Here is a 23,108-nt window from a genome sequence, read left to right as displayed (position 1 = left end):
TATGACATATTCGTGACATTTTTTATGAACATTTCATGGCATACTTTAGTAAGACCTTTTTTAAAACCTTTTTCATGACACACTGGACTATGGCTTTTTATGACATTGTTCATGACATACTATACTTTCTCTTTTCATTACAGTTTACATGACATATGGCAAACCATGCTGATCTTTATTATGATTTTTTTTATGACATACTATACTATAACATATGTATGACAGTTTTTGACTTAACCGTGACTTCTTTAAATTAAAATTGTATGATATTCTATATTCTTTTATGGTTATAAATTTAAAACAATAAACGTTAAAAAACGAAATACACTTACTGATTGTTACACTTGTAAACCCTGAAGTGTATTGTGATCACACTGCAGCTCAAATGTCCCAATGCTACATAATGGTACAGAAAGTTGTGTTTCTAGCACTCTGTGTACTTGTTCTTAAACTGCATTCTTTTGTGATCTTAAGCAGCAGTGGCCCTGAGGAGGGAAAAATACATAATGCATCCTTGTGGTAGCTGAGCCTGTTTCTACAAAGTCACAAAGTCCCTGAACATCAGTGAACATTCACGCAACATCAACAATTCCCCCTGGACAGTCACTGGCCTTCAGAACAAGGAGAGGGAGCAGAGAAACAACAGCAAAAGTCACCAAAGTCTGTTACTTGTTCTCTTTGTTTTGTTCTCCCTGTAGTGATCGTGGTGCTGTTTGCAGCCCTGAGGAGACAGAGGAAGAAGGAGCCTCTGATCATCTCCAAAGAGGATGTCAGAGACAACGTTGTCAGCTACAATGACGAAGGGGGTGGAGAGGAGGACACTCAGGCCTTTGATATTGGCACACTGCGCAACCCAGAGGCCATCGAGGAGAGCAAGCAGCGGAGGGACATTGTCCCCGAGACCTTCTATCCTCCAGTTCGACGGCCGGTTCTGCCCCCGACCCGGGACAATAACGGGGACGTGAGGGACTTCATCAACCAGAGGCTCCAGGACAACGACAGTGACCCAACGGCGCCGCCTTACGACTCCCTGGCCACCTACGCCTACGAGGGAAATGGCTCCGTAGCAGAGTCCCTCAGCTCACTTGAGTCGGTGACCACCGAGGGTGACCAGGACTACAACTACCTGAGTGAGTGGGGACCTCGATTTAAGAAACTGGCGGACATGTATGGGGGCGACGACAGCGACAGGGATTCCTAACGAGAGCCTGGCACACAGACAAGGAGAGAAAAGTGAAACAAAACACATGTTCAAAACTTGTGGGCAATCCTGGTGCATGTGTGGCGAGAAAAATGGCAAAAGGACCGAAAAACGAGCACCGTGCGCTTCCACCGCCACCGCTCACCATTCAGTTGTCCCTCCGGCGACCAGACGTAGGCTTTGTGTGTCCAGTCAGTGTTAGTTGCGTTTTTGCCAGGGTGCAGTGAAAAGAGACTTTGTGTCAAGACTTTTTTTGTGTGTATATGGGGTGTACATGAGGCCCAAATATATCTATACCGATACTTTTCTTTTTTGTTTTTCCAAAGCTGCGTGTGATGGACACGTTCAACAAGCAGTTTTGTAAACCAACAGATATGCCTATGTATTTTTCAGTGTTTCTGGGACAAAAACATGCTGCATATTGTGAGTTCTATCTTAGCTTGTGTACGTACGGTAATATGATACAATACGCTGTACAGTTGTTTTGTTTTTCTAGGGATTTCTATCGTCCAAATGATCCCCTCTTCCAGCGATGTCTGCCTCACATTAGCCACTTATCCACAGTTGTGCTCGAGACAGACTCACCAGAAAATTATGGTATTGTCGTCTCTGATGAGAAAATGAGAAATCTCAGTACACATTGGGTGGGGAAGGTATGCATCGATAAATTTGCGTCAGCCGTGGCCCATTGCTGTTGACAAGTGGCTAATGATATTTAACGCTTACATGAAGCTGTGGTAAAGAATGTGGATTTTACGGCCACGAAAAACATCCGCAAACACACCAGTTAGTCATCTGTGCAGTATCTGATTTTCATCTCCACACAGCTTCGAGCATTCGCTGTGAGGTGAGCCAAATACCAAATATTTCCTTATTGAGCTGAATGTCTTCAGAAACATTTTTCTCTGTGCTGCCAGCTCTTTGGCTGAAAAATGAAGTGCACAGAATAGTGTTATTTCCTACGATACACTGATAAAAATTCACCAATCTAATGTGCGCCAGGCTGAGTTGGAGGAAAATACTGGTCTTGTTGGACTTTTTTGCTCGACCACAGAAATGTGTAAATGATTCACTCTGTACAGCATGGTGTAAGTCAAAGTCACATTAACTCCCGGTGCTGAAATGATGCCACCGAGCTTGAAACTGCGACATCAAATTAGACTAGGTGAAACATCTCGTGGACAGTTACCATTAAAATTGATCATGCATTTTTATTTTCTTCCCTGAAATGGCTCATTTTATCGGTTCAGGTGATGAAAAAAAAAAAAAACAAACAGGAAAATGAGCATTTGAATCAATGCATCGATGATACTTCAATTGGAATTTAAAGAAGAATTATACACACATTTATAAACTTGGACTCTTTCCATCTGTAAAGCTTTTATACTTTATGTGACAAAGCATCAAAGTCTATGATGTAAATCAAAAGCCTTAAAATGTGAGAACAAATAACGCAATGAGAAGTGACCTAAAGTCTTCTTGATTTGGGGGTCAGATTCTTGTCACAATCATAAAAAAGCATCCACAAGCATCTAAAATAAGAGTGGTCCTTCCTTCTCAGATGAAATCTACATGTGTTTGATGAAGACTTAGTGTCCTGAGAGGGGCTCTGCTCTGCACAGTCGAATGTATAATAATGTAACATAGCGGTTTAGTAATGGAAATGTGCCAAAAAGCATAAAAACACCAGTATTTTCCTTTAAAGTCCCTCCAATTTCACACTGTCCCCTGCCCTTCATTACATGTACTGTATGTAGTGTTGAACATGAAGCCAGTCCGAAGCGTTCGCCGGCCTGATTTCCTGAGGGACGAACAGCCTTTTCCATAAAGGGGCTTATCAAGGGGCACCTGACCTTTGAGTGGTGTGGAATAAGGTTCTTAAACCCAGAAGTGTGTCCTTGGCTCCCAGAGAAGGTCAAAACATTATCCTGCAACAAGAACACAAACAATTTTAATGTGATTTTTCAAAACAAAATAAAAAAGCAATATTATCAAATTACTTGAAGACCTCCTAACTCTGAATAAACAGTTCTGGAATAAATGGGGCTTGCTGAACTTGGAGGGCAGGATGATAAAGAAGAAAGCTGAAACAAGCTCTGCCCTCACTCACAAAAGGCCAACCTGAGAAGAGGCTGACATTTATCAGACATTTGAAACAGTAATGACCAAACACAATGGTATAATTGCAACAGTGGCACACGTTTTCTCTCTGTACCCTGAATCAGGCTTGACAGCGACAACTGTGCAGCGCATTAAATAATCCAATTGATAACACAGTGGTTGGAAAATTTCTTTACGCTCGGCTGTTGTATACACGTGTTCTCCTTTTCGCCCCCTTGTTTTGTTTATTAGCTTGTTGCTGGAGCTCCCATTGTGCAAGTGGCCATTTCAGACTGCGGCAATGTTGCCATGATAAGCATTTAATGGGTTTAGAAACCCTTCACTCGAAGAAAAAACTGCTTTTCTGCCTCAAGGTACAGTGTGAGGTCTCAAATGGAAATCAACATGACAGCAGCACTCACCAAAAGCATTTCTTCCTTCAGTCTTCACTATTTTCCGTCTTCATTCAGGGTGTCAGCATATCGCCATTACGAAGACGTGCTTGTGTTTTCCTATGGAGAGTATAATTGCCTCCAAGCATTGGCGTCATGCTCCGCTAAGATAACAGAAAGTGTTTGCACATCGTAACGTACCGCACCGCCACTTCTGTTTTTGTTTTTTTTTTGTTTTGTTTTTTTAAGTTGAGGCAACTAGATGGTGATGCTCTCTTTTCTCCAGACATAGATCTGTGGTTGTTGATGTGTAGACACGGTCAGCCCCGGGGCTCACCTCTACTACGGTATATTATGTTGGTGACAATGTGATTGAGCAGTGGAGTTTTGTCAATGTAGAAACAATTTGAGAGGTCGTGGTAGTGTAAGGGGCCCTACATCATTGGCCATTCATCAATCTGCTTTGTAAAACGTGATATTTTGTACTGAATATTTATATGACACGATTAAATATCTTTAAAATCAGCCTCTCTAATTTCTTTGTGAGGTGTTCTTGCAAAATAACATAACGCATTAAACTGAGGGTTAATCATGTGACAGGTTTATATACTTGTGTAGCAGCTTCAGTGGACTTACTCTCCCTTTTTTCTTCTGGTTACAGAGGATAATTTAAGTTTTATCTGAAATGTGATAGCAGCCACAGGCTAGCAGGCAGGAAATTTACCACCCTCACAGGTATGTATATATTATCTACAATAAATCTTAGTATAAAAGACTCAACTCTACATGTCAGATAGTAATTCATGCGACGGCCGTTGTTAAATAGCTGGATCCAGAGGCGACTGAGCTGAGGAAATTGTTAATTAGACAATCTATAATTAAGATCTGTCAGACAGCCAATCGGATTTGGAGAGAGGTTAAAAAAAAAGAGGGGGGGAGGGGGGGAATCACATTTTGATTATTAGAGGATGAGTGGCAGATGTGAGACAGATGGTGACGTTGTGGTGATTGAATATAATTGACTCAACCCTTTTTGTGGTTTAGGCCTCTTAGCGGTACGCTGAGCAGGAGAGGATTACAATAAATACAAAATCAGATTTTCAACTGTTGATCTGAAACTTTATTTACAATAACAGATTTGATGGTTCATTTAGCATCTCATACTTCATTTAAAAACTTGTTCTTTTTCCTTTTTTTTGGCATGTGTCAGTAACATTACGAGCTCCTGTTGTGGTACTGGGTTAAAAAGTTAGTTCATGGAGTCAATATTTAAAGATTGAGCAACAAACATAAATATAAGAAAACATAAGGCCACCTTTGACAGTGCTACAGTACCAAACAGCATAAAACATAACAGTGTCTTGCTTTATTTCTAATTCTCTTTGCCTTCTGTCCTGCTTTATCTTTGGAAATTGTGGACTAAAAACTACTTTCACCTAAGTCTGTGGATACTTCGCCACAAAATGACCATTTGTATATCAATTACTCAACATGTTACCTTGGATATGCTAAGAAAATGTTGTTACTCTCGAACAAAGAATCAAAAAAGGGAAACATTTTTCATGAATTGAAGAAAGCTGGGATCTATATGAAGACATCCATTTACACTCATGTACTCAAATATTTTGGCTAAAATGTGATTTAAAACAGTGGTTCCCAACTGGAGGGTCCCAAGTTTGTCAAAAAACACACTTTATATTTTGAGGTACACTGAATTTCCAGCAAAGAGCTTTTATTTTGAAGTGCCGTTTCCTGTTGTAGAGTGAGTGATGAACGGCCAGCTCCTTGACAGAGACAGTAAACTAGCTTGACGACATGGTCAAACGTAAGTATGACACTGAATGTATTAACTATGTGGACCTTGAACTAATGACTAGTGAGAAATCTGGACCGTGTGGCTGGATCACTGATTTAAAACATGTCAGTACAAACAGTCTCATGCACGGCAGAGTAGCGTGCCTTGGCACACCCGTGCGTTCGAACTCCACTCATTCACTAACACATGGTCAGGCTTACTCAGGGTGCGATACTCAAAGGTGTAAGTGTACCAGAAAAATCATGTGTTTAGGAAGTTCTGAGCATCAGCTGGATAAATGAGACTTTGATAATACTGCACAAGTTGTGTGAGAGTTTGTAATCTGATGTTTTGACTTAGTTCTGCTGTCGCTAAATGACTTAGATTCATGGAGAATATTTGCCTTTGTTTGGAATCCCTATTCATCAGAGGTATGCAAGAAAAACAGCTTCCTTTACTCACTGAAGGTAACACACTGAGTAACTGATATAAAAATGGTTACTTTGCAGGTGAAGAGTCTTTTATACCAAGCCAACCAATCCTCCCTTGTGTCCCATCTATGTTCCTGTAGAACTTGGGAAACAGTCAATTATCACTGCTAAGCTATCACAGCTCCACCATCAACTAGTGGCATCACTCTTGCCTGGAGAGCTGCCACATCTGCAGTCAGAGCTCCTTAATGTGAATTCGGGTCCTGATTGGCCTCCGAAGAAGGTGCTGTCACTTCCTGCATTCCTCCGGCTCGTCGGTCTCCTTCTCCTGCCGCTCGCGCTCTCGTCTCATCTCCTTCAGCTCCTGTCTGTATTTCCGCTCGATGAAGCGCTTCTGATGAGCCATCTGTGGGAAGTTATCTGGTACAGGGAGAGGCAGAGCGGGAAACGGAGAGAAGTCGACCAAGGAGAACAGATAAAGAGAGAGAGAAAGAGAGAGAGAGACAAAGAGGCAGGGGTGCGAAGAGACAAGGTCAGTTTCCAACTGGGCGAGGACAGCAATTTAGGGCTCAAATTGCACGGACTATAGTTTTCATAGCGAGTGTCATGTTGTCACTTTGGTCAAATGAGCGAAAATGTTGCAGGCAGTATTGTGATTAAATTGCCCTCGTGTTGTTATTTCATTAATAATGATGAAGTAACAAGAAATTAGACAGGCCTTGTTTGGTTTCAGCACAATGACTATGAGATCTGATAGCATAATTACAATGAACATTTCTAAGTGAGATCTGTAATAAGATGGTGTAGTGTGACAGCAGAGAAAATAACACAAGCTGATAGGATGTTAACATATAGGAAGGAGACAACAGAAACTCTTATTTTCCAGCCAATGGATCACAGATGATCTATAAAAGTTTATTTAATTGTCTCTTGCTGCTGACGACTGCCAGACCTCTTTTATAGCCGACAAATGCTACTACTTGTTGACAACCAGTAAACTGTAGAAAAACATGAATGTAGTGTTGGCTACAGCAGCCATTAGTTTCTAAAATGAAGTTCTGAAGCCTCCACTTGGGTTTTCTGCTCCCTGCCAACTTGGCTGAAGCCACACAACCCAAATTTGGACAAACAGAGAGGGACTCTGGGTGGATGCTGTGAGAGTGGAGAAAAAAAAAAAGTGTCGACTGTAATGACTCAGATGCCTTTCAATTAATGAAATACACTCGAAAGTGCACCCAAACTTAAATGAGCCTGTAATGTGTTGCTGCAAAAATAAACTTTGTATTTCAATAAAGACATTTAATATTTTTGACTGAATCCCTGAAACACTTTCTTTTAGGCCAGCACCTAGTGGTCATTAGTGGTACTGCATGTCACGCCACTTTTACACTGTCTTGTGAAAACCATACATCTCTAGAATGTCCATTTCTCATTATCTAAAAACCCCCAAACGTCTGCTATTGCTCGTTTTGGAACAATAAAGACCTGCTCTATCAAGTGGACAAATATCCCATGTGTCCTACATCGGTTTTGTGGAAAATTGTGGGTTATGTTTGCCTACAAAAGTATTTCACTGTTGGAGAGAAGGTCATAAAACTAGGCTGTCTGCAGTAGAAAGACACAAATTCTTTTGAAACTGGTGCAAAAGGAAAACACAGAAAAAGGACTGAGGCATTTGCTTTTGCTCAAGAGGTAGAAAACCTACAACTACCAGAATTCACTGTGCCACACTGGACCAATAAACGCTCCCCCTGGTGGATGATGAAATGTGAGCTTGGCTTGGCTGTTTTGATACAATATCGGTCAGGTGGCAGCAAACAATCTCGTATTATAGTTAAACTGTAAGCTAAACCATGTTTCTGAAAACATTTGAGGTGAGAAATAGGCAACCGTTTGAGCTCAGTTTTCACAGTCCAGTATCATAATCTTGATTTATATTCAATCAGCACTGCCTAGTATTAGTTTCGTAAAGTTTAGTAGTTTGATTTTGAGAGAGAGAGGGGCGGGTCTTTCTCTTGATCTGCTTCTGTACTCTATCTGTCCATTGTGGCAGCATGGGTAGCAGGCAATACGAAAATGCTAGGTACAGCCTGTTGTTCGAAAGACAGCCCAGGAGAGCCAGCGGAACTCCCATTTGGTGAAATCTGGAGAGGAGTTCCAGCTGGGTTAGATGAAGGGAAGTTTACCACAGTTCATTTACACATACTACCAACATGATACAAAACTGGTTAAACATCGGCACAGTATCCCTTTACGCAAAGTTCTAGAAAACCAAAGCAAAATCCCATAACTTCCCTTAGGTTTCTCTTCCTTTGTTTCATTGTCCTTTGAAAGCTTTGTTGACCCACACGTGAAGTTGGTTTGTTTTTGGTGTTGCAACTATAATATGGTAAGGTTTTGTTTTAATTCAATACAAATATTAGTTTACCCAATTTGGTCCTAATGATGTGAGTTGGTAATGTACCATCAAAAGACAATCAAAGTAAAGTGGTCTAAAAAAAAAAAAAAAAAAAAAAAAAAAAACACATGCCAATGCATTTACTGATATTCATATTATATTAAAAGTCAGATGATAGATCACTAGATTCTATCTAGGTCGTATTTATCATCATACAGCAAACTGCTTAGTGTAATCAAAAACAAAGTTAGAGATCACACAGATGTTAATGCCTTTAGCCTTGGTATGACCCTGTATTATTTTGCAGAGTAGATGATGCAAATACTGAGTACTTTCAATTACGAATATGGGCCAGAGGTCAAGTTTGAGCTCAATGTCTTTAGATAAATAACTTCATAACAAAAACTAATAACTGTCACAATTCAAATATTATACCTACAATTTATTTATCTGGACAACAAAATAACTTTAAAGTCATTTTTCTCAATTCAACACTGGTGAGTTAGGGTCTTTAACCTCTGTGGGGCCGAACTGTTTTACCTTAAAGTTATAGTGTGTAACTTCTACAGGTCCGTAAATGTCCGTTTCACCCAAGTCACTACTAGAGGAGATGACACAAAGCTGATTAAGCCGATCGGCTCCTCTAACATCTTGCAGTATTTTTCAATATATATCATTTTTAGTTTGCGTGTCGACTGGCGACATTCCTGCACAGGCGCACAGGAAATGAAGGGCAGGGGGAGGAAGAGCGGAGAGACTCATAGCAAGAGGAAGAGCGCAGGTAGAAAGAGAAAGCAAGATGGCGGAGAAGCGGCTGAGACATGGTTCAGAAGTGGATCCTACCACAAAGAAAAAGCCTGGATGTTCGGCTGAAGGTCTATTGGCAAAGAAGGAAAGTGACCGACGGAGAAGGCAAACAAGGATTTGTATTGGCGTTGCTTTTCCTTGGTGGAGAGCCCTAAAGGAAGAAATTGGGCTGAGGGCATACACGGATGTTGCCTTGCTGCTGTTGGATAAGTAAGTGACTTGGTTTATAATTATATTATGAGTAGTATGTGTTGCTGTTACATGTACTGGACCTAGTACTTCATTATTTTCTTGGAAATGGTGCTATGAATGTAATGTAATGTTAGCAGCCTGGTGTTCGCCACGTTGTGTAGCATTGTGTACACTGTGTGAAGCGAGTGTTACTCTGTGTACACGGTGTGTGGCGAGTGTTACTCTGTGTACATGGTGTGAGGCGAGTGTTACTCTGTGTACGGTGTGTGGCGACTGGCGAGTGTTACTCTGTGTACACGGTGTGTGGCAAGTGTTACTCTGTGTACATGGTGTGTAGCGAGTGTTACTCTGTGTACGGTGTGTGGCGAGTGTTACTCTGTGTACATGGTGTGTGGCGAGTGTTACTCTGTGTATGGTGTGTGGCGACTGGCGAGTGTTACTCTGTGTACATGGAAGGGCCGCCGGCTTATAAGTTGTAACAAACACATTATCTGCTGGGAGGCGACAGAAGTTACGCACTATAGCTTTATAAAATGTCAGGAAATACTGAAAAATGCTCATTTCGACTCTCTAAAGCCAAAACAGACCTATTCAAACTACTAGTTTTGTCCAACCAGGAGTAAAAACCCAGAGATGTTCAACTTACAATCACAGACAACTTAGAAAACCAGCAAACCTCACTCAATTGAGAAACTGCAACCAAAAGATTCTTCTCATTTTAACTTAATAAAATGACTGAAACAATGATTGTATAACAAAATTGTTGGTGATTCTGCAAATTAATAAGTCAACTAATTAGCTCTGGGTGCATCTAACAATTATTCTGATTATAAACTGATTATTTCTTTTATCTATCCATTGATTGTTCAATCTGTATAGTATAAAAAATAGGGACATTTGCCCATTACAAGTTCTATGAGTCCCAGATGACATATTTAAACTTGATTTGTTTAACCAACAGTCAATTTACAACAATCTTAAACAGAGAAAAGCAGCAAAACTTCTCTTTAAGGGAGCCATTTGTTCCCTATTTGCTTTTTTTCTGTGAATCAGCTAATCAATAAATCAACTAATCATTTCAGCTCAACAGAGAATTTCACAGCCCATAAAGGAGCATATAATCCTTCAGTTTAAGTGACAAATTCACCCAATTTAGAGATACCTGGATTTAACTGGAAAGTGCCGACTGGCTTTGGTTTTCAGCCCTGACAGCAGGATTCAACCCAATGACCCACCAGGCAGCACTGTTTGTAATTTTGTTATTCAGAGCTTAGGTAATTTTCCATTAAGTGTTTACATTACTGGGTCTACCCACTGCACACTTCAATTTAAAACAGCACGCATGACAGCTGCCCGGTGGTTTGTGTCAACTCGCTGAGACACAAATTTGACTGTGCAGTTTTTTCCGGTCGCTGACCATGACCATGCAAACCTAAACAAATTAAAATACTTTTTTCCCATAGAAGTTTTAAAGTCAGTCTGTGATGGAAAATGGAGAGAAAATGGAGAGGAGCAACAATGTTTTTCATACTGGCCTTTCTGCCAGTGGTTTATTAGTCACAGTGCATTTTGTAAGTGACTGAACGGTAACACATTTTTTTTATTATTATTATTAAAGCTCTGTACTTCAGCATGTTGAGTTTGAAATAAGAGGGAAGGTAACAACTCTGACTTTCAGCTTTAATTCAACGGTGGAAGAACTGCAGCTTTTAAACACAGTATTCAAATTTAAAGGGCCAAAGGATATTGGACTAATTAGCAAACGTTTAAATAAAGTCATCATATTTAATATCTGATTGTAAAAGTCTGCAGGAGTCCATGACCCACATACATCAGAAGACACTTGCATTTTCACTGGTAAAGCTCTGTCAGCTTCTGCAGACTTGTTGACTTCAGTCTGATCTCAAACAATACACTGACTATTCCAAGAACTACTTGGTCATAAGTGGTCATCAGTTCACTCTGCTTTCTTTTTATTAACACCCTGTCTTCTTTGGTTGGTTGTTTAGGTTGTTTTTTTTTTCCTGCTAACCTTGGAAAGTGTGCAAGTTTGCTGTGTATAGATGTAAACAACCTTAAACAACCTTAAAGCTGGGAGTCAGCACTTTAACCTCACATATTGTTTCATTTAAAATCCAATGTGCTGCAGCACAGAGCCAAAACAACAGAAAATGTGTCACTGTCTAAATACTTAGGGCCTGCGCTGCAGATAGTGTATATTATCCTCTGATAAATGGGAAAATTTAATTATTACTATTGTCCAGACAGTGGACTCACAACTGATAATATGGCGCCTTAGGGTTTGAGCCAACTATTCGACTAGGCTATCTGGTGTGGATATTGTGTTTTCCGGAAATGGCTTCCGTCCCGCTGCTGCAGACCCATATCCACGGTCGGAGAAACACACCGCAGGAGGAGAAGTAAAAATGGTTCTTACATGTTGGAGCGACACATTATCCATCTGGTTTGTGCTCAAATCACTCTCTGGTGCTGATAAGTTCTTCGTTACCAAATCAGGCGTTTGAAACCCCATCACTCCAACAGTTTATTTAAAGAATGCCTCATCTACTGTCTAATAAAGAGCACAGTCTGAACCTTTTTTGTGTGTTTCTTCTGCTAAACAATTGAATGTTTGGGAATTATGAGAATTTATTTAACATTTAAGTCATTTATCAAGTTAGAAATGTAAGAAATGCTGCTCTCTTTGTTGGTTGGACAAAATAACACAATTTAAACATGTTACCTTGAGTTCTAAAGAAACTGTGTGGTATGTTTTCACTATTCTGTCACTTTATGGACTGAATAGTATTTGGCCTCAGTGTGTTACAGAACATTCTTACACTGGTTGGCAGAATAAAGTGGCTGTGAACAACTAAAGGCCATGTAGTATCTTATGTTGTGTCTCAAATCAGATACATCTGTACTTAAACTAGGTAATTCAAGTGCAAAAGTGTTCACACTTAAGGGCTGAAAAATGAAGTGCCAATGCATAAGTGTCAAAACCATATTTCCTGGTACATGAATGGTTTTGATCTCTAAATCTAGGCTGACCAAACGTCCTCTTTTGCCCGGACATGTCTACTTTTCACGTCCTGTCCGGGGCGTCCGGCCGCATATTTCTGCCCGAACCCGACAGTCATTCTGTTTCGTTATGTCTGAAACCGAACCGAACCCGACATTATTTAATTACTAAAGCACTGAGTTTGTGTCACACAGTTGTTATGGTTACAGGCTATTTAATAGACCGGGCGTGCGCCGTGGATGCTCCGCAGAGAGGGAGACCTCCATGTTTGACACGGGTTTTTTTTATTTTATTTTCAGCGTTTAATCGAGGCGGAGGCGGACAGCGGAATGTCCGAGGCTTCCAGCGAGGGGAGAGGTAGAAACAAACAGCCAGTGTGTGTGTGTGTTCTGTTCAGGTGTTGTCACGTAAATAACAGTCCCTAAGCAATAAACAGGACAGACAATAGGATTTTATTTATTTTTACACTACATTTTCACTGAAAGCTGACCAAATCTGACCCGAGCCTGAATACAATTTATACATTTTTGACTGAACCCGGCCCAACCCGTCGGGTAGGCCTACCGTCGGGACCCGTCAGGCTCGGATCAGTTAGCCACACTCTAGTGGTGTTTGTGTGTCTCCTATAGGGGCCTATCTGAATTTCTGTCTTTGAGAGATAATTTTTTGTAATATAACTGACTTTTCTATCCATACATATAAACTTTAAATACATTAAAATTATAAGGCACCTTTGAGTAAATTGCGAGTATCATTTAAGTAGGCTATCTCGTGGCCGGGATGAGTGTCCTGTTTTTTGGAAATCAAAATATGGTCAACCTGTCTAAATGTAATTGCCCCATTGAAGGGGGGGTGACATTCTATATGACTCACCCATTAAATGTTATCAAGGCGTTAAGTTATGGATAATTCAGGGACCTGACTACTTTGTGTGACAGAAGAGTGCCATCTGTTGACAAGTTACTAGCAAGGTGATGAGCTGTTGCTATTTCAGTGTTTTTTCAGTTCATCAAAGTTAACTGTAATGATTTGGTCATCTAAAAAAGTCTTTTACAGTGTTCAGTTGTGCTAAAAGACCCTCTAAGGAAACGTTTTTTCTTTGTAAGCTCATTTTGTTTTAATGGTTTTACAACTCGTTTCTTGCTGGCAAAAATTAGTGTAAAGTTTTATCAGAGTTAAGCATAGATTTGAATGCACAAGGCTAACACAGCTAGCAGCTAACGGTAGAGTTAGCTCCCCACTCTTGTCCAAATATGGACACTTCAAGTTCCAAATATCCAAGATGACAACAGCCAAATGTCAAACTCAAGGCTCCAAAACAGGAGTCCAAAAACAAATGGGTGACGTCACAGTAGTGATGTCCATTATTTCATATTGTCTAAGGTTTACTGAAGAATATGGCAAAATGCAGTGCATCATGAGTATCCGAATGGTGCATTCATGACAGTCATAAAGTAACCTACGGAGTTCAAGAGGCAGGACCACAAACACATTTCAAACTTTAGATGTAGCAACCAAAAGTAGACACTACCACACTGAACACTGACACACTGTATAAATGTAAGTTAAGTTATGCATGTGTTTGTTTCAATACCACTATACTGTTGTCAGATATAAGTCATCAGTTTGTTTATTGGATAACTTCTGTAAGAACGATAAAGTGAATGCTAACACTAGCTTGCTAGCTAGCTACCAACGGCACATATCGCATAGCAGACATCACATATCAGACGTTAAATGTGTTGTGGAGTAAGCAAAAGGACCTATGGCCATAAGTTACCTTTGGTGTTAATACATGTTCGGCTGCAATTTGCCAAGTAGAGGAAGAAGAGCTGTCAAATTTGCAATCATCATTTCTGGTAAGTGCACAGTGGCTGTGTTTGATGTGAGAACCCAATACCCAGTCAAAGTTTGTGCACTATGCAAAAAGTACATTGTGTACGCAGCATATTACATGTAAGTGTACTAACAGAAATATCCAATTTGAGACACAGCATTAGTTGTCTGTAGTTAGACTTCCTGTAATCATAATTTTCAAACGTCCAATGGTAAATCAGACACATATGTGTTTGACTTGTGAATAGAAGAGGAGGACATATTCTTCGTCTTGCAACACTCTAATTCGTCATGATGGCAACAGAGAGGAAAAGTGCAAGATAAGGGCTATATCCTATTAAAAAGGAGACGGATCAAAAAAAAAAAAAAAAAAAAAATCCTGAAGAAAGGACGCACTATCATTCCGAGGGAAATTTCAGACACACACATGCATGGATGCACACAGAAACACACAGTCTATTTCAATATGCTTTCAGTGAGTAAGGAACACTTGGTGAGCCTTGGAGAGAAAACTACATATTGCAGTTAAAATATGGAAATCACCAGCATTTTTCCCTAGGAGATGACTTGTGAATAACCCACTCGAGAGGAGCAAAAAAAAAAAAAAAAAAAAAAAGCTTCGGCCATTTACATTGTTTAACATGCGGCACAAGAGCAGGCGTCAAAGAATAAGGTTGCTGAAGAATACACAAGGCTTTTCATTTCAGTCTGTGTTGGGCATTGCAAAGACATATTGAGAATTCTCAGCTGTCCGGCGTTCTGGAGAAAAGCACCTTTGAGAAATGGTGCGCTCTGCATACTGATAACCTTTGGTTAAGGCATTAACGCACTTAGCTCGGCTCAGGTCTTTTGTTTATCAACAATGCAGTAATTCCTCTCAAGGACCGAGGTTGCAGTCTTGAGATTTTGGGGTTGTAGCTGCTTTTGGAGCAGAGCTGGCAGTCGGAGGGCCTCGGCAACAACGCGGCCTGTTGTGCCCGCCGACAGCAGTGCTGAAATGCGCGCTCACACAGCAGCTGGATGTGGAATCTGTGATGAGGGATCAGCTCCCCTTTTAAGGGCACAAGAACATACAGTGTCCTTTCACTTAGGCATTCACTATTCAGCCTGAGCTCAGGCTGTGAGACGACTACACAATAGACTGTGTCGGCTAAGTCTATCACCTAGAGCTTGGGCGCACCACATCAGTCAACAAGCCAATAGTGCACCTGTATAGCGGTGCTGATGAAGGGATTTCCCTGCCATGCCAAAGGCCAAACAAAAGGCTCTAGCCATTGAATAGAGATCCTGCATACTGTACTTTACTTTGCCTCTATCCATCCAATGCTTTTATCCAGAGATTAAGGGGTTTAGAGAAAGCTGAGGAAGAAATGAAGTCCCCTTCCAGCTACTAGCCACATCGAGGCTCATTCTCTTATTCAACAGATATTGCATTGTTTGAGAAACAAGCAGCTGCGAGGAAGCTAAAAAAATGCAAAGGGGAGGGGGCTGAGTGTTGGAGAGAGTGGAGACTTTAAACAGAGACAGTACTATCTGTAAGGATGCATGATAAATGGTTAAACCGTTTCCATGTATATTTGATGTCGCCCGGGCCTAGACCTAAGGGTGCATGGTGCATGGAGCCTCAGGGTCTGAGAAACTCTGCACCACAGACTTCTTCCTCCCGTCAACTGTTCCCCAACCTGGCTGCTCTCAGCTCGATTTGTTTGCACTCATGTTTCTCCCAGTCTGGGCCTTGGTTAACATTTAATTCTGCCTTGACGGATACAGGCAGGAGACTGTCAAAACGTGGGCCATCAAATAATGAAATGTGAATCAGCTGAGCCACCAGCAGATCGGCTACAGACAGAACGCGCGCACCAAATATTGGGCCCCGCTCTCTTTAATGAGCTCTGAGCTGTCTGACTGAACACAGCCATGTCTCTCACCTCTCCGACACCGCTGGAGCCGCGGCTTTCTGTCTGCCGGGAAAAGCTCTGCAGCAGAAACAAAAAGTTCAATCCTGCTCAAAGTGCTCCTGATACTCGAGGAGGCCTTAAATAAAACATGGAAATGAATCCTGACACGTTGCGGAGAGGTGCTTTCGATCCGAGAGTAACACAAGGTAGGGCTGTTGTACACGAGGAGTAATGGTGCAGCCAATGCTGCAGTGAGGGCCAACAAGACAATCAATGACGAATTACATGACACCGAGGCTAATGTCCTTGATTAGTCTTGCTATGTGAACAAATGAAGCGAGGCCCTTGACAATCACATGAGAGACAATGCGGCTCCAACAGGAGTTGATGCGTCAGGCGGCTCTGTGGCAGCTGAGCTCGAGACTGGTTATATAAGCCCATGATCAGGAGACAGAGATCCTTAAAAGGCTTGTTTGAACTCAAGCTGGAAATATATCAATATTTTATCAATATCATGATATGGGATGAGATATTATTTGGATTTTGGATATTGTAATATCATACATGTTGTCTTTTCCTGATTTTAAAGGCTGTATTACAATAAAGTGAAGTAATTTTCTGAACTTACCAGACTGTTCTAGCTGTTCTATTAATTGCCTTTACCAACTTAGTCATTACATCCACATTACTGATGAATATTTATCAAAAATCTATTTGTGTGAATATTTTGTACGAGCACTAATAGTACAGTATTGTTGCGATATAAGGTCTCCAAAGGTAGAATGAAAGCCAGAGCCTTCAGCTATCAGGCTGAATGAAAGCCAGAGAATGAAAGCCAGAGCCTTCAGCTATCAGGCTCCTCTTCTGTGGAACCTTCTTCCAATTTCAGTCAAGGAGGCAGACACCGTCTCCACATTTAAGAGTAGGCTCAAAACTTTCCTCCTTGATAAAGCTTACAGTTAGGGCTGGCTCAGGCTGGCCTTGGACCAGCCCCTAGTTAGGCTTGATATAGGCATGGTCTGCCGGGGGACTTGCTATGATACACCGAACTCCTCTCTCCATTTGCTGCTGCACACTGCAGTTTATCAAATGACCACTCGAGGCCGGCTCCAAAACAGAGTCAATCCCCCCATGTAAAAATACCCAATTTTATAGCAGAAATAAACATGTTTACAGCTTTTCAAAATTCATGACAACTGTACGGGGGGGTGAATCTTTTTTATAACTCACCCATTTATATTCTATTAAGGCACAAAGTTGTGAATATTTAGGGAGAGGCTGTCTGCGAGGTGTTGCTGCAGTCTGTGAGCCAGATCTACCACTTGCTCCTCCACACCTCCAGCCTCTCGTCCAAGTATGGTCACTTCTGGTTCCAAAGAAGGGATCGGGACCGGGATCATGGGTCGTGGTTGCACCTGGATCATGGGTCGTGGTTGCACTGCTGCCATGGTCCTGCCAGATGCCTACTACTACAGCTATTATTATACCATTATGACTATTACTGTCACATACACATACTTTAATATATTAATATGTGCATATATCATATATACTATTATTATAATACAATATAATACTTTTATTTATAATTTATTTTTATTTATATTTTTATTATTATTATTTGTCATATGGATTACTGTACATTTATTATGCTGATCTGTTCGGTAAGATATCTATTGCACGTCTGTCCTTCCTCGAAGAGGGATTCTTTCTCAGTTGCTCTTCCTGAGGTTTAATTTTCATTTCTTTTCACAGTTAAAGGTTTTTTTGGGGGAGTTTTTCCTTATCCGCTGAGAGGGTCCAAAGGACAGAGGGATGCTGTATGCTGTAAAGCCCTCTGAGGCAAACTGTAATTTGTGATATTGGCCTTCATAACTAAAACTGAATTAAATTGAATATAAACATTGAGGTATTTGGTCAAAAATTGAGTGCTATTTGATTTTCTCCACATCGACCAGCCCAGAATTTGAACCCTGAGGACTGACCTTGGGTATTTATCTCAACAACAGTGGAATAAGAGAATATGCATGCTACAGTGCCATTTCTTGCAAAGAAGTAATTAATTTAGGCTTGGATAGTGAATTCTGGAAAATAATAATAATATAAAGATAATCTTACTATATTTAATTGAAAAAAAGACCTCCTAATAATGAGTACTTCTGGGAAATGATGGATAGTGGAAAAGATCTGATCAACCACAAGTGACAATTCACTCGTGCAGATTTTTCAGCCTGTGTAACCGCATCAGAGCTGTGTCGATAACCCTCCCTTCAATCTGTAAATCAACACTGTTCCTTTTCTATTATAGGACCAATATTATTGGTAATATTTAAAAGTGAGCAGTCTGTCTGTGTTTTTCCCTCTAATAATTAATTAAAATCATATAATTGACAGGCTCACCTCAGTTGCTCAGGAGCACTGGGTGAAAGAAAAGAGTACATTGAGCCGAGGGGCGCGTTGTAAATTGGCGGGTTTAAATTAAGTGACAATACAAAGTCAAACAAAGCCCTCGAACTGGAAGCATTTTGCACCGAAGGAAGGAGACTTGAAGAGATGATTTTAAATTAACTGACCTTTTAAAAGGCATTGCTAATCTAGTCACATGAAACAGCAATTTATGAGGGGGGAAATGTTCATTTACTAGCAATGAGCATCTATCAATCATGGTGACAGAGGTGTACACTGGGGAGAGGAAATGGGAGGAATTAAGGGAGGGAGGAAGACACAGGAGAGAGAGTGTGTGCACTGAACTACGCCCCCTGATAAGGAAGGAGGGAGATGAGGGAGAGGGGAGACCGGAGGGAGACACAGAGGGAGACTGAGAAAATGGTGTTAAAAAATACCACCATAACACTAATGTTTCATAAAAAGCTAAAGCTTGGACGCACAAACAGTATCAATCACAAGAGGCTGGAGGCCTCATTTATGAGCCAAATTAAATCAAAGTCTGACCTTCCTGCCCTTTGCAAGCTCTACAGGCCTGTTCCAACAAAGCCATTTGTGCTCACCTCCAGATAATTAGTTGAGTAAAGAACAAATTGTACATTTGATTAATGTGGTGGTCGCAGGGATGGCAAGCAAGACCAGTCCAAAAAATTACACTTGAACACATACCAAACTCTACACGCTCAGTGTAATGCATGATATTATGCATCCACATACATATGCATTGAGTATAAGAGGGGAATGGGAGATGATGGAAATGGCTCGTGGATGTGTTTCTAAGAGCCCTGTAATTGTATTTTTACTTGGCAGTGAATGAGACATTGTAAATGCCTAAAAACCACTATCTATTTTCCTTAAGTGGTGGTTGATGACAAGATGAAAAACAGCCAAGGAGTGAAGCAGCACACAGGGAACGCAGCGGCCGCGCTCCTTCAAATCTGAAGAGGAGTGCTGAGCACAAGAGAGTCGCTCCGAGTGTGAAGCCTCGCTCTCATGGTCTGAAAAAGGGCTCCAAACACAACAAAAAAAACCACAAACTTTGCCGGCCCTCGACACAAACTTCCTGCACTCCCTCGGGATGATCGACATGGTCGAGGACGCTTAGCTTCCCCCGTCCTTGTTTTATTGGTTCTCCATCTCTGGCTAGGCCCCATGCCTGTGCTCTGGGCTAGCACTTCAAACAGCCTAATGTCCTATATGTCGCAGCCAACCGGCTGGTCAGGCCACAGCTCTCTGCCAGCCATCTTGCATACTGTACAGCCAAGGCTAATATTCAACACTGAGGCAAAGCGTGTGAAAGGCTTAAAGTGTGAATATGTGTGTGTGTGTGTGTGTGTGTGTGTAGGGGAGGGGTTCACGTTGCCAAACAACTCACATTTTTCGAGCGCATCCATCGCAGCTCCCATTTCTGCCTGTTGGATGCTAGATTAGAAATATTTTTAAAAAGGAGACAGAGAGAGAGGGAGAAAAGGTCTTTAGCATATTCAAAAATGTCCCTTTTTTGAAATTCTGGAAAAAAAAAAGAAAAAAAAAAGAAAAAAAAATCAGGCCCAATATTGAGAGGATTATCAAAACTGCTTTATATTTGTTTTGAAAGAGCCCTTTTGCCTGATAATCCCAGGTAACACAGTGCACACATTTCAAAAAGGTAAGCCTATTGGCGCCTCTGCGCTGGGCACTGTTTACGCCTGCAATTCACCGTCCCTCCGTATATATTATGTGCTGCGTGATCATAGCCCAGCAGCGGAGGTGGCTGGGAGCTTAAGTCATGTAAATACAAAAACAGTAAGCTGTCAAAGATCCTATGGAAGGGACAAACTTATCGCCAGCTTAGAGCAAGAGAGAGTGCTTTCAAGTAGGGGGCCGTGGAGGGGATTTCCACATGTGGTGGTGGGGAGGGGTGAAAGATGCTTGATGGATTTACGTTTCATTTCTCGCAGGCTCAGCTTCAGCTTTATTGTCAACCCCTCCAACCCTGAAAAGGCCGTCTCGCGGAGATTCACTTTCTTTACTTTACAAAAGCGTGACTGTGGGAGCGCACACAAAGGTGTGCAGTCAAACACAAAAACACACGCACAAACACATCACTGTCCTGCTGTGAACACAGAATCCCAGGTATGCCAAAACGCAGCTACAGTGCCGCCTGGTCACAGACTCTTCTTCTGCACAAAGTGATATTTCCATAACACAATTTACGTCAGATCAATAATGAATCGATTTATTTTCATTCTGCATAATGTCTCTCCCGATAGAATAGGCCAACAAGAGCTTAATTGCTATAATAAACACCATCAATAAAGCGCAGCCATTATTCTCAAGCCCATTAGCGGTGCATTGAAAAGTGGAGCGCCTTGTCCTGTTGTGTCTTATTATATTGTACTGTCTTACTCACCTTGGGCCTTTGCCACAGCCGATTCGCTCCCCTTTGAAATACACTGCAACGGTGTAGGTGCGGGCATGAGAGGGCCCCACTGTCTGCAGGGTCCTGCAAATTCAAACACAGAAATATGGGATGACAGGGAGGAGGGTAGAGTTGAGAAATAATAATAATAATACCCAGGAGAGAGGCGCAAGGACACTCAGGGACATTGTCCTTCAGAGAAATAACAAGAAAAAGGGAGGTGAGGGGAAAAAAAGTTTTCAATTGGAACAAATATAATTCATCTCAAGTGGCGGGTTGAGAGGAGGGGAATAGCGCTTTGATTCAGTAGCGTGCTTTGAGAGTGTGCAGAAGCCATCTGAGGGACATATAAACAACTTTTAAAGCCTCCCAAACTCCCCACACCCATCATCTTCAGATACCAAGATCTGTGTTTGGTAAAAAAAAAAAAAAAAAAAAAAAAAAAATGACATGTTGGGAGAGGAATTGACAATAGTCTTTGAGACCCACGAGTCTTTGGTGCGCTAGAAGGGTAAACAATGAAAAAGCTTAAGAGGGACCAAGAAATCTAAGAGAAAGATGACAGCAGAATATCACTGAACTAATTTACAGATGTACCTCATTTAAGACAGAGAATAAAAATCATGCTGTCAATTTTGTTACATTTCTACAGGGACATAAGTACAAGACAGCAGACAAAACTTGGGAGATGTTTGAAATGTTAACATTAGCATAAACATCTCAGACCCAAGCTGTGAGTCACCTAAATTATTCACAGACAATTTACTTATTTCAGGAGAGCAATCCATTTTTAATGCAATGTGGTCACTTATGACACTTTATCAATAATTCAGCCCCCCTTTCTCGCTTACAAATGAAGAAGCGAGTAGCATGTGCGGAGCAAATAAGACTCCTGTGAGCGGCGTTTTAGCCAAATCTCAACAGGGAGAGCGTGTCACTTGGAATTATCACGCTGCTAAAATAACACAAAACGAGACGGAATAAAAAGGAAATCTGTGAGCTGTTGGGAAATTGTCAACTTCAAGGCTGCACACAGATGGAGGCGTGCGAGGGAGAAGAAACAGCACCGTAGAAGGACTGTACGAGCTTCAGCTCACACTAAAAGGAGCTACTTACTGACTCAGGCCATTCTCTGCACAATGTGAAAGTGTGTACGTGCTTGCTCCCTGGTGTGTCCTGCCCAGACGAGATGTACAGTAAAGTGATGGTGCTGGGGTTGAGGTGCGAATCTGTCATCAGCTAGACACATTCGCCAGGGAACCTTTAACAGGGGGCTCACTGCATTAACTCCTTTCCTTCCCCCTTTTCTGTGTCCTTTCCTGCCCTCCCTCATTCATTTAGTCTCTGTCTGTCTGACTCACACTCTTGTCTCACCCTCTTGTTTCTCTGCTCTTCACACTTGTAAACAAATTCAGACGACCCCTTAAGACAGTCTGACAGACTTGACGCCAACAACTGCTGATGAAAAGCTATAAAAGGTCTATGATTCTGGCTTATCGACCAACAGGGGTCAGGTCATCTCATGAGGAGGCTGCTCCAGATCATCGGCTGCTCCTGTGCATCCATGGAACAGGACAAAATAATTACACTCAAGGCTGTAGCAAAAGCCTCAAATTCACTGGTGGCTAGTTTTATGTAAGATGGTGTCTATTCTTGTGTATGTATGTGTGTGTTAAAATGTTGAAATTCAAGTCACCCAGGAGCTCTATTTGTTTCTCGTTCACGTTCTTGCGGGCAACAGAGTTGGAGGGAGGTGTTGATTGTAGTGTCAGAGTTATGTTGTGTCAAAAATCACCATCCGTCGGGCAGATAGACGGAATAATAAACAGAGGAGCGCTGAAAAGCTATCAAATAAGTATGCGGAAGATAGAGGGGAGGAGGGAACTGATTAAAAGCTGGATTGCAGAGTTCATTGTATATAAAACTGCTCCGTCTCCAACTGCCCTTGCTCGTCCAGCTGACCACCTTTTTTTTTTTCGCTCAGAGAAAACACTGTTTGTCAGTTTCCATGGCGACAAACACAGTGCTTCATGGCAGCTCTCAAAAGCATTCTGTCAAATGACACTTGCTCCTTGACCTTTTGTCAAATAAGAGGTCTCTTTGGGCGTGTTTATTTATCACAACAACAGGGACCTTTACACAGCTATTCACAATGTTCAGGGACCAATGCTGAGGAGAAAAGTCCTGTAA

General features: G+C 41.4%; 2 protein-coding genes across 2 annotated transcripts in view; one reads left to right on the top strand and one right to left on the bottom strand.

Annotated features, from left to right (window-relative positions):
• LOC125881764 (cadherin-6-like) overlaps positions 1-4,540 on the top strand; it is an 86,572-nt gene extending 82,032 nt beyond the window's left edge. The window contains exon 12 of the mRNA XM_049565078.1: positions 699-4,540. Coding sequence (XP_049421035.1) covers positions 699-1,201 — 503 coding nt within the window. The 3' untranslated portion in view covers positions 1,202-4,540. The remainder of the gene's footprint in view (positions 1-698) is intronic.
• Positions 4,541-4,659: 119 nt separating this feature from the next.
• drosha (drosha ribonuclease III) overlaps positions 4,660-23,108 on the bottom strand; it is a 161,637-nt gene continuing 143,188 nt past the window's right edge. Inside the window, exons 30-32 of the mRNA XM_049564597.1 lie at positions 20,910-21,002; positions 19,893-19,939; positions 4,660-6,339 (exon numbers count right to left, since the gene is read on the bottom strand). Coding sequence (XP_049420554.1) covers positions 6,209-6,339; positions 19,893-19,939; positions 20,910-21,002 — 271 coding nt within the window. The 3' untranslated portion in view covers positions 4,660-6,208. The remainder of the gene's footprint in view (positions 6,340-19,892; positions 19,940-20,909; positions 21,003-23,108) is intronic.

The sequence above is a fragment of the Epinephelus fuscoguttatus genome, linkage group LG21 (assembly GCF_011397635.1).
Source record: "Epinephelus fuscoguttatus linkage group LG21, E.fuscoguttatus.final_Chr_v1".
NCBI classification, from domain to species: domain Eukaryota; kingdom Metazoa; phylum Chordata; class Actinopteri; order Perciformes; family Serranidae; genus Epinephelus; species Epinephelus fuscoguttatus.
The sequence above is the reverse complement of the archived record's forward strand: the minus strand, read 5'-3'. Positions and strand labels throughout refer to the sequence as shown.